General features: G+C 50.7%; 2 protein-coding genes across 3 annotated transcripts; one reads left to right on the top strand and one right to left on the bottom strand.

Moving 5' to 3' along the window:
* Positions 1–78: 78 nt before the first annotated feature.
* On the bottom strand, positions 79–9,199 carry LRRC41 (leucine rich repeat containing 41). 2 transcript variants are annotated; one of them, XM_063343366.1, is made up of 10 exons: positions 8,779–9,199; positions 8,604–8,690; positions 8,028–8,098; positions 6,034–7,192; positions 5,357–5,602; positions 4,315–4,479; positions 3,873–3,971; positions 3,263–3,385; positions 2,260–2,335; positions 84–1,036 (listed from the first exon to the last, which is right to left on the bottom strand). In XM_063343366.1, exons 1-10 carry the CDS (start codon positions 8,888–8,890, stop codon positions 802–804), a joined length of 2,373 nt encoding a protein of 790 aa, XP_063199436.1. In that variant the 5' UTR covers positions 8,891–9,199; the 3' UTR covers positions 84–801. The 2 variants fall into 2 exon arrangements, with proteins under 2 accessions (XP_063199438.1, XP_063199436.1); XM_063343368.1 differs by lacking the exon at positions 4,315–4,479 and having other exon boundaries at positions 79–1,036.
* Positions 9,200–9,203: 4 nt separating this feature from the next.
* On the top strand, positions 9,204–10,554 carry LOC134519343 (cytochrome b-c1 complex subunit 6, mitochondrial). The gene is made up of 4 exons (XM_063343370.1): positions 9,204–9,312; positions 9,413–9,436; positions 9,630–9,791; positions 10,289–10,554. The coding sequence occupies exons 1-4, from the start codon at positions 9,271–9,273 to the stop codon at positions 10,319–10,321; spliced, it is 261 nt and encodes an 86-aa protein (XP_063199440.1). The 5' UTR covers positions 9,204–9,270; the 3' UTR covers positions 10,322–10,554.
* The last annotated feature ends 318 nt before the right edge of the window (positions 10,555–10,872 follow it).

The following is a 10,872-nucleotide window of genomic DNA, read 5'->3' as shown; positions in this document are numbered from 1 at the left end:
CCAGTAATAAAATTCACACTTCAGTACATTATGGGTCTTAATTATATTTTTATTATAAAAGTGTTACAAAAGAACAAACTTCAAAACCTCTGTAAAATGACTACACACGTTGGAAAGAGGTGAGAAGAATTCTTGTCCCAAACCCCTTGATAAATGATTGTAAATAAGCAGCAGGCTACTTGGTACATAAATATTATTTTTTTTGGTATAAAGTAAAATTTTCCAAATATAAATGGTCAAGGCTGGGGGCTTTTTTAGCTTGTTTTCTACTCCCTTTAAATGGAGGGAGGAGTTGTTATTTCACAGAATGGCTGAAGTTGGAAGGGACCTCAAGGTCATATTGTCCAACACCCCTGCTCAAAAAAATCAATGTCACCTAGAGCTGGCTGCCAAGGACCACAACCAGATGGCTTTTGGGCCGCATCGATGGAGAGTTATTGATGAGATATTGGCTGAAACAACATGAAATTTGTAACAACACCTAGTGAAATAAATAACTGCTTGTCTGGAGAGCTGCAGGAAGTCACAGAAGTTCATTTGATATCTGTCCCACTTAAAATATTCAAACTGAGAAGATGGCAGAGTTAGATCAACTGGAAATACAACTGTTGACCCGCACGGTCTTGTGTGTCACCTCACTGTGGTACCCCTTCTTCAAATGAATACACATGTGACAAGAACAACTGTACCCTGCTTGAACCAGGGGAAGAAAACCTCACCTGTGCTGTGAAATAAATTTTATTGGCCAGGGACTGAACTGCTTAGTTCAAGCTGATCGGTTTTCTCCTGCTCCTGCATCCATCACATGACGCTGATGTAGTCAGCAAAGGCCTGGGAGGAGTCCCACGAGTCATTGACCACACTGCACACAGCTTTGAGACGCCGAAGCGCTTCTTGAGCTGTTTCAGCATCCTGGTCCAGCCAATTTTGGAAGAGGCGGAGATGCGTGAATTGAATCTGTCCCCCTCTCTGCTGGATGTGCCCTTCCAGCTTCTTTGTGAACTCCAGGAGCCCGTCAGGTTTGATGCAATTTGAGCTTTTCAGGGAAAGGAGGAGAAAAAAAAAAAGTCATTAAGAGCCTAGGCTATAATTTAAGCAGTTTAAATTACTATTCCTTCAGTAGCTGTCTAGGCAAGTAGTTGAGGATGTTTCAATGCAAAGTACAACTTCCTTCAGCAGTACAAAGTGGGAGTAGTCTGTTAGTTTTGATGAAAAACAAAACCGAAGCACAGTAGTATGAAGAGCTGGAAGCTTTTTAAAACTGACAAGTTAAACTCACTCTTCTGGCCTCCTTACTAGTGACCTCAGTATACCCAGATGTGGCCTTAAAATGCTGCTGTACCCAAGCTGCTTGTTGAGCAGTGCCAGGAGCACTTTGGTCTCACAGCAGCTGTCAACTGCCGGGACCAAGGGGCCTGGTCCAGTGCAGCCCCCAGCAGTAAGTGACCATTGACCATTTCCTTCTGAGAAAAGCTGGGGAGCACGTGTCAGGCCCTAGGGTTGCTAGGAGGTTAAAAGGTCATTTCCCCTGCATAGATGTGTAAATAAATATGAAGTTGCATGCTGGACTTAATCTTGTGAGAGGCACAGTAACAGTCAGGTGCAGATACAGATACAGATTCAGGACTCAAGGCTGCTGCAGGAGTGGCCATAGTTAAATAAATTGTCAAGCCTGTGCACTCTCAGCAACCTGAGCCATTAGGATATAAAGAAGCAGGGGAGGGCAGAAATCAAGCAAAACAGACAGTACTGCAGAAATATCACCCTCCATAATGTGAAGGTTAGTGCCATTCAGGCTCAAGAAGAGAGCAGCAGTTCAGGTTGAAGACCAAAGATGATGCAAAGAATGCGGAGACATTCACAGGATCTGGCAGGTGCAATAAGAGCATTCTCTCCCTGTTGCAGGGCAGTGGGAAGAGAGCTATTCATGCTGATGCCTAAGAATCAGCATGTAGGGATGTGAGTTCTAACCTACAGCGCAGGAAGGACTTGCAGCAGCCTCCCAAGGGAGCAGCAAACCAAAGCTACTTTTAAGACAGAGCTTGACCCATTTATAAAAGGGACAGTGAGATCCCTCAGAGCTGCTGGAGGTCCCTGAGGTTGTATGTGCCCATTGCAGCATCCTCTAAGCTTTTCTTGGGCACAGGTTCCCTTGAGGAAGGAACAAAACCATGCTCAGGCTTCTCCTGCTGTCCGAGCCCAGTTCAGCTCTGGCCCTCCCAAAACAAGAAACTCAGCGTGTTTAGAGCAGCAGAATACCTGACATCCAGCTGGCAAAGAGAAGAGGAGGAATCTTCAGAGAAAATGTCTGCAAGGGCGACCAGCCTGTGATTCCCTAAGAGGGGAGAAATGCAGGTGTTAGATGCAAACTGGGAACTGTCTTAAACATTTAAATGGCCACAGGACTGGGATAATAGAGCAGAAAGGACGCTGTAAGCACGTGCATGCAGCAAAAGGGCTCATCTTTGCACACTCAGTTTGTCCCCCTCAGTGGTGCAGAGCAAGTTCACGCCCTGGAGCACAGAGTTCAAGGCAATGGAAACACTTGCTGATTGGGCAGTTTGTTTCACTAGAAAAATCCTGGTTTTGTTTGAGCAGTCAGTATGCAGCTTTGTTCTAAAAATGGCTAAAAGCACAGGGTTAAACACAAACCTTAGAAATTAAGTCTATTCCAGGTGATCCCAAGCCTTCCCATTTAATTAAAACCGGAAAACAATATTCTGGATTTACCTGAAATTCATTTCTCAAACGTTTCTACTTGGCCTATGATCCAAAAAGCCTCTTATTTCTGTAAATTCTGTTCCACTTTGACACAAACCCTTCCTTTACTTGTTCCCATCCCTCCAGTGGCTGCCAACTGCTTTTAAGGCACAAAATGCCCAAACTTGGGCAAAACCTGTGCCTCTGGATGAGACGCTGTGCATCTGCTGCTGGATCTGTTCCTGTTAAAGGGTCTGAAGCAGATCAGCGTTCGGTCAAATCTGGAGGCCTGCTGATACCTGCTTTTGCTGCAGAGAAAAGCAACCGTAATGCCTGCGCAGCACCTGGCCTCTTGGTACATTGCTGAACACAACTGAAACTCTACCTTTAACAAATGAACTCAGTGCTCCTTATTTTGTGAGCTAAATCCACTCTGTTCGTCCATGTGTTAAGTTCAGCATGGAGGTCAGCAGCTAGCAATGGTCCTAACTCCAGCCCTGAAGTTATCTCCAAGAGGGCTGGTCTAAGGTCAAGGCCCCATAGCAACAACCACAGTACGTACCAAGGCGATTCCCAGGCAGTTTGAGGCTCTTCAGAGATGAATTTCTTTTCACTGTATTGATTATTTCTGACAAAAACTCAGTAGTAGAGCTTTCAAACAGACGGCAGAAAGAAAATGTGATTTCTATGGAAGAAATGGATTGACAGTACATGTTAGTACTCCCTGTGTGCTTCATTATTCCGTTGTTGCATGCTGCAGACAGCTCCAGCCCCTAATCCGTATGCAAGAACAAAGCTTCCCCAGCAGTGGATGGCATGCAACAGCAGAACGGCTCTGTCACAGGAAGAGAGCAGAGATCACACCCAGGGAAGGGCTTTGCCAGCTGACCCACTTAAAGGCTGATGTGCTCTGCAGGTTAAAAATCTTGGTTTTATAGCCAAGACTACAGATTCTGCAGCATACGCCAGCTTTGCAGCTGCTCCTCTCTCTGCCCTGCTGGCACAAAGAACCAGACGTGTTCCCATTCTGCCAACAGCTACAGACCTGCTGCAGGGACAGTGATATTTGGCTAAACCTTACACACTGGAAGATCCCCTCTTAAATGTCAGCCAGCCAAAAGCAGCCACCTGCCACACTTTTCCAAGCAACAGCACCCAGGAGTTTGCTGTACCTTGCAGGACGGGATCCTGAAGCAAAAGCAGAACTTCTTTCTGGTGCTCAGCCAGGTTCATATCATGAAAGCTCAGTTTCTTCAAATTTGGATTACACTCTAAAAGCAAAACAAGTTCTCAGGTAAAATACTGTTCAGCCTTGGGATGAAAAGAGCGTGACCCAACTACCAGTTAATGCCCAGAAACTGAGTTGGACCGTGGATAATTTGTGCTGGATTGTGGGTAATTAAAAAGGAACCAACCTGCTGTGCAGCATCATTCACATGCTCAGCACAGAAAGTGGGATGGCTGACACCCATTTCCTTTTCTTGGGAGATTTCAGGATGTCCACACTGAAGAAATGGACCCACCTGAGCTGGCTTCATGCTAAAGGATGGAAGATCACAGCAAGGAAGCTACTCTGTGTCTCACAGGGATGCTACCTACAGGTTAGCAGAGTACCTTTGAGCGCCTCCAAAAGGAGGCCAAACTCCTGAGAACAGGGCAGTGTGGCGCTGTCAAGGGACAACTGCTGGAGGGACTTTGACGCCTTGAGCACTGGCACCAGAAATGCGGTGTGCAGAGGTTCCCTGGGGAATCGAATCTCCAGCTGCTCCAGGCAGCTCTCTAAGGGAAGAAAAACAAACAACAATGAAAGAGCTTGGTCTGGAGCTAGGTCCTAGAACGAGCAAGAAGCCCATGTGCCTGACGTGACTATCGTTTAGGTTGGCAGAAAGTGCCTATGCGACACACCCTGCCTCACAGAGCACTATGGCAACTCAAACCTATGGTAATGTAAATCACTTAAGGCTCATTTCAGGACTCCTGCCAGACCACAGCGCCACCAATTTCTATTATGTTCTGGCAATGAAACAACGCTTAAGAAAAGGTCACACCCTTTACGCACAAACCAGTCAGCGTCTTCCCAGAGCACAGCTCTTCACTGACCCCACTCTGTACTCGCTCAAGCTTTGCTTACTGCTTTTCTGGTCATTCAAGGGCAATGAGACCTGTGGGCTGAGAACATGCTGTTATAGCTCCCAGACTGTAATCCAGAGGCTTGGGCAGTGCTTTGCCATCACCTGTGGTATTGCGATGATCAAGAGATGCTTTCTTTCTGCTTAAGGGTCCAGCTAAGGCTTAGAGCCTCACAGTCAATAGGATGGACAAAGCAGAAGCTCACAACCGATTTACAGATCCAGTGGGATACGCTCCTGTGGGCTGCGTGGACAGTCCCTGCAGGTTACGACTGGCCCTGTACAAAGCTGATGTTGCAGCAGGTTGGCATACAGCAATAAAATGCTTTGTCCAAGACTCAGGCTCCACAGAGCACATCACAAACTAGAAATGACAAACTGCAAAACCATCTAAATCAGAAAGGTGAGGCTGTAATTGCTTAATTACATACCACTGTAACAGTGCAGAGTTCAAATCTGCTTGCCAAGCTTTTACGGCTCTATCTGCCTGCTGTGTCCTGGTCATCACTCAGAATGATGATTCCTACCTGGGATTTCTGCCTGACTGCAGCTTGGATTCCCCTCTGGCCTGTTCACCTCCAGCTGGTTTTTGAGGTCGAAGCTGACTGAGAGCGTGTGGAGACGGGGAAAGGCGCTCAGGATGCAGCGAACAAGCTCCATGCAGGGCATGTGAGAGAAGACATCGCTGACGCGCACCACACGGAGGTGGCAGTCCGAGTGGCGGGAGAGGGCTCGGAGCCCGGAGAGGATGCAGAAGATATTAGCATCCAGACCTGGAACAGCATTTGTACAGAAAGGTGTTAGATGTGCCTGTACAGACACCAAGGCACAGGCAGCTGGAGCTGCACCAGCAGCCAAGCAACCAAAATTCAAAGGCTAAACTCACAGACTGCTTTATCCACACGTTCTTAAGCTAGAGCACTGACAGTGTACACAGGAGATGGAGATCTGGCTCTTTCCTTCACCCTCTCTGGATGGAGTTTAAGCACGAGGCCGGGGGCTGTTCTGGGGCAGGAGGGCCCCATTCTCTCCCTCAAACAAGTCCTCACACTCATTAACCATCTCTACCAATGCCATTCTCAAAACCAGGTACCAATACTCTTACAATGACCATTCCAGTAAAAATAAAATCAGGGTAAACCTGAGTAATAAGTCAGACCATTAGACCAGAGCTGGAAGGAAGCAACCTGTTCATACCACTAACCGTTGTAAGACAGAACCAAGTTCTCTAAAGACACCCAGGAGCTCAGTAGGTTACTCAGAGTCCGACATGTCTCCCCAGTCAAAGGAATGGAGAACAATTCCAGCGTGGACACACTTCGGAAGCGATGAGCAGCTTTCAGAGAAAAGATCCCAGCAGATCCTCCTCTTTTCTTACAGACAGCATGGCCAGTGCATGGAGATCCTGGGGAGGAACTAGTCCAGTTCTCAGCATTTTCTCCCTCTGTGGTGCTGTTTTTGTCGAGTAATCCTGAATTATCCTCTCTAGCAACAGTAAAAACAAAATCATACAGGTCTTCTGGGTCAGCATATGGTCCCCTGCTTCGTCTGAGGCAGCGACGTTTCTTCCCCACTGCAGATTTCAGCCGTCTGCGTGTCTTTCGAAGAACGGAGTGACAAGACAGCTGGTCTGAAATGCAACAAGAAGACCCTCCCTGAATGCTGGTGTCACAGGGCACCTTGCTGCTTGCTTCCTCACACGCTTGGTTTTGCAGAGGACTTCTTGGTCCGGAGAGGACAGAGTTCAGGCAAACATCAGCCCTGCATCTGTTGACCTCCGCATCAGGCTCCTCCGGAGCTCTAGGAGATCCCTTCTGGTTCTCACCATCGCTCCACTCCCTTCCATCGCAATGGCCCCTCTCTACTCGCTCTTGTGCTGACTCCTGGCTTTGGGCTTTGTCCTTCTCTCTGCAAAGGCCACATGGGCTGCTCTGATAGGTGAGGGCATTTCCCGAGCGCCAGAACCCAGCACTCATGCTCAAAATGAGAACGAGAAGAACCGTGTCGGGAACAGGCCAGGAATACATGGACACTTGGCTGACAGAGCCATGGTGAATCAGCCGATGAAGAAGTAAAACCAGCGAACGCCTGATGGACTGGTCGGAGGAGAGGAGGTGCTGGAACTTCAGGATCCGCAGGGAGACAGCCAAGTTTTCAAGCACTTTCTGGTTGTGCTCAGCAGTGAGCTCCACCGCGCCCTGCAGCATGTTGCAGAGGGTAAGCTGGGAAACGTGCGGGGAGCTGTGCAGCAGTGGTGAAAAGTGATGGTCGTTGAGACGCCAGTCAGAGGAAACATCCAAGACACCATGAAGAACGTTTGAGAAGAACGTTTCAAGGAACTTCTTCCTCCAACAGGTTATATTCTGCAATTAAATTACCTTAGAGTCAACAAAGGTAAAACCTATTTAACACGACCATGTTAACAAAAAGCCAGCCATGATTTTTCTTTTTCTTTTAAAGTTGAATTATTGCTACCTGCTAAGCTAGTAAACACGGTGTCCAAAAAAACCTACTGCTAGCGCTGCTGAGACTACCTTCCTAGTTCTCAACATCTTTCTCATTGTACTTGTTGAAAAACCAAGTTACTCTCATTGCTACCTCTTCATCCTGCTTTTGGCCTAATTAAAACATATTCAGTGGTCTGAAGCTGAAGCTCAGCTATGTTTTTGCCTATTAAAAACCACATAATGAGGAGTTGTTTTCCCAAGCGTCTATTTATAGTCTGTGATTAAGTTGGCTGTTAACTAGTCTTTCGCGATGATGAATCAATGGAGCTCCTTCAGTTTTCCTACATAAAACCATTCTTGCAAACTCACTGTCTTCTACAAGTATTTTTCTAGTGCTTTCTAAGACATCAGCACATTTTTTTGCCAGTGTAGGTGTAAGCTTGATATCAGATACTGTTTTTATCCTCTGTTTCCCTAAGAGTTGCATCTTTAAAGACAGGATTTATTCTTTCACCAACTCACCGTTGTGAGATGACGGGTGTGACTGTACAATACACTTCCTTTTATGAGCCCCGTTTCCCAAAATTATTGTAATTCCAGGGTCATGCCTTGGTCCAAAGTTCTATGTACACTTATAACCAAGTGCCAGCAATCACTGGGAGGTGGCCAGCAGCACCTTCAGGCTTCAAAATGAAACCTTGCGGAAGAAACCTGCATTGTGACCCTTCTCCCACCGGCAGCATTTCCTCACCTCCGAGTTGGGCGGCCTGGTTTTCATCACATCGTCCCACAGCTTGCGCCAGATGGGCTGCGTCGAGAGGCCTGGGAAAGAAAAATAATCAAGCAGGCGCTTTCACCCCATCTCCCCATCCTGGGGCCCCAAGGGGCAGCTCGGGGCGGGGGGCCAGACCCAGACCCCTGTGGCAAAAGGATGGTGACTTGTGGTGAGGTGGAGCCCACTGCCTTAAAGGGAAGGGAGATTAAAAACTGGCAGTTTTGTTGGTCCTCAAAAGGAGCAGAGTTACCGCAGGGCCCACACCGCTGTGTGAACCCTCCCTGGGGTGGGGGCTTGTGATTTTGGACGTGGGGAGGTGGCCAGGCCACCTCTGACAGCAGGGACTGCACGCCAGGGGTGTCATCCCCTTAGAAGCGGGGTGTGTCCCTCCAGCTAGGGGTCCCCCCGGTGTGGGGTCACCTCTGCATGTCGGGGGCATCCCCCTCCCAGTGTGTGTGTGTGTGTGGGGAGGGCATTTGTCCACCCTCGTCAGTTCCGGGGGGCTCCTCTCTCCCCCCTCCAAGGGTTTGTCGCCGTCCCCGCCCGTGTCACCTGCTCTCCGCGCGGCTCCCTCGGCCCGCTCGAGTCGAAAGACGGTGAGAAGCGGCAGGAGCCCCCGCAGGAGGTGCCCGGGCAGCGCTGCGGAGAGCCAGAGGGAGAGGGCGGCAGGGTGCCGGCAGGCCCCGGGCCCCGCCGCCCCGCCACCCCCGCGCCGCCCCCGCCTTACCCCAGACGTCCCGCTCCAGGGCCCCCATGCTGCGGCTCACCGCCGCCGCGCTCAGCGCCAACAGGCTGCCCGGACCCTCCGCCGCCATCGCCCCGCTCAGCGCCGCCGCCATCTTGGGGAGGGACAACCCCCCCGCCCGCGCGCCGCCGCCGCCATCTTGGGAGGAAGAGGAGGGAGCGGGCGGCCATGTTGGGGAGGTCGCGTCGAACAGGGCCGGCAGCGGCAGCCAGGCCGAGCCGGCTGCAAGGTTGCGATCCCCCGGAAGAAAAGCAAAGAGAAGGCCGGGAACGGCGCGGTTGCCATCCTGAGGCGATCGCCGGTGCCGGCTGCCGTGTTTGGAAGAGAAACGCCCAGGCCTGAAACACCGTCCTCGGGCGGGGGGGAAGGGGGCAGTCCCAGCGCTGCTGCGGGCGCGCTTCCGCTTCCGGGGCGGGCAGAGCCACTTCCGGCGGGTGACCCTGGCGAGTCCTTCTGTGGGGCGGGAGCGGAGCCATGGGGCTGCGGGACAGCGTCGTGCACGCCGGGGAGCCCGAGGTGAGCCGTGGCGGGACGGAGCCCCGCGGGAGGGCGGCTTGACGGCCGGCCGGTCGGTCGGTCGGTCGGTAACGGCTGTGCTTTCTTTTCTTTTCCCCAGGAGGAGGAGGAGGAAGAGCTGGTGGTAAGAGGCGGAGCGGGACTGGGGGGGCCCGGGCCTCCCTTGCCCGGCGGCGGCGGGGGAGGCCCGTAGCTTCTGCAGCGACTCGTTGCTCCGAGGGGAAGCCGCATGGGATATATGGCTGCCTGATGAAGTGAGGGCCGTGGGGGAAGGCGGCGTTTCGGGGTCTCTCCTCACGGCAGCCCCCTCCCTGCAGGATCCCTTAACCACCATCCGTGAGCACTGCGAGCAGACGGAGAAATGCGTGAAGGCGCGGGAGCGGCTGGAGCTGTGCGACGCCCGGGTCTCCTCCAGGTCCCAGACAGAAGAGCAGTGCACAGAGGAGCTTTTTGACTTCCTGCACGCCAGGGACCACTGCGTAAGTGCGGCACCCGGGGATGCAACGTCCCTGCTGGTGCTGGGAGCAGAGCTGCCTTTAGCCGCGCTTCTGAGAGGGCAGACAGTTCACGTGTGAGACCTGGTAGCTGTTCAGTCACAGTGAGCTCTGAAGAATTGTGAGCCTTGGTGCTTTTTCTTATTAAATGTTTGATTCCATTACAACAGTTCCTGCTGGCATTCGGTAGGTTATTAAACAATGAAATAAATCAAGCACAGTGTTTCTCCTCTGCAAATGACACTGTTATTTCAGTGTTTTATTTGCCATTTTAAAGTTAAACCTTTTTAACCTGAGGTGAAGCTTTGTAAGAAATCTCAGCTTGTCAGTTTTCCGGAATGACTTGTTGCAAAACAATGGGAAGAGCGGAGGGCTGTGGGGCTGTGTGTGTTGGTGGCCCAGAGAACCACGAGATGGGTGGTAACACCCTGCTGATCTCCAGCCCGAAACTGTGTGTTACCGAGTGCTTTGTCTCTTTTCAGGTTGCTCACAAACTCTTTAAGAACCTGAAGTGAAGGCGGGCGCGATTGTCCATCTGCTTCCACAGCCAGTGGCGGCGGTTCCTGGATCCACAGTCCTGCTTCCCGCCCGTTCATTCTCCATGACAAGTACAAACGAAACGGCTTCCTGGCAGCGACCGAGCGTCAGCATGTCACTGCGTCTCTTCTCGTGGAAGATGCGCAGCGGTGCGAAAATATATTGATGTTCTGTAGTTTTCCATATTAAACATTCAAAGTTCCCATGGAAATACCTGCCGTTTATTTCCTAGTTCTTGTGCTTCTGGGTTAAGATGAAATTAGCAGAGGTCGGAGCCTAGCTTGTGGGGGGGAGACTTTTCCTCCCTTGTGGGAATGTCCTTTTTGTGCGACTGGAGCGTGATCCCACAGGGAGGAATTCATCTGTTGAAGCCACGAAGATTATTTCCAAGCCCCACAAGACCGATATTGTTCACACAGGAAGTTCTAAGTTAAATTAAAGGGAGCGACCCTTTTCTAGGAGAGAGAAGCTTCCCCGCTTTGGGGGAAAACTGTCAGCTGTCCCATGCTGTCACTTACTGCTGCCAGCA

The sequence above is a fragment of the Chroicocephalus ridibundus genome, chromosome 8 (assembly GCF_963924245.1).
Source record: "Chroicocephalus ridibundus chromosome 8, bChrRid1.1, whole genome shotgun sequence".
Taxonomy (NCBI): Eukaryota; Metazoa; Chordata; class Aves; order Charadriiformes; family Laridae; genus Chroicocephalus; species Chroicocephalus ridibundus.
Note: the sequence above shows the minus strand (reverse complement) of the source record. Positions and strands in the feature narration are given on the sequence as shown.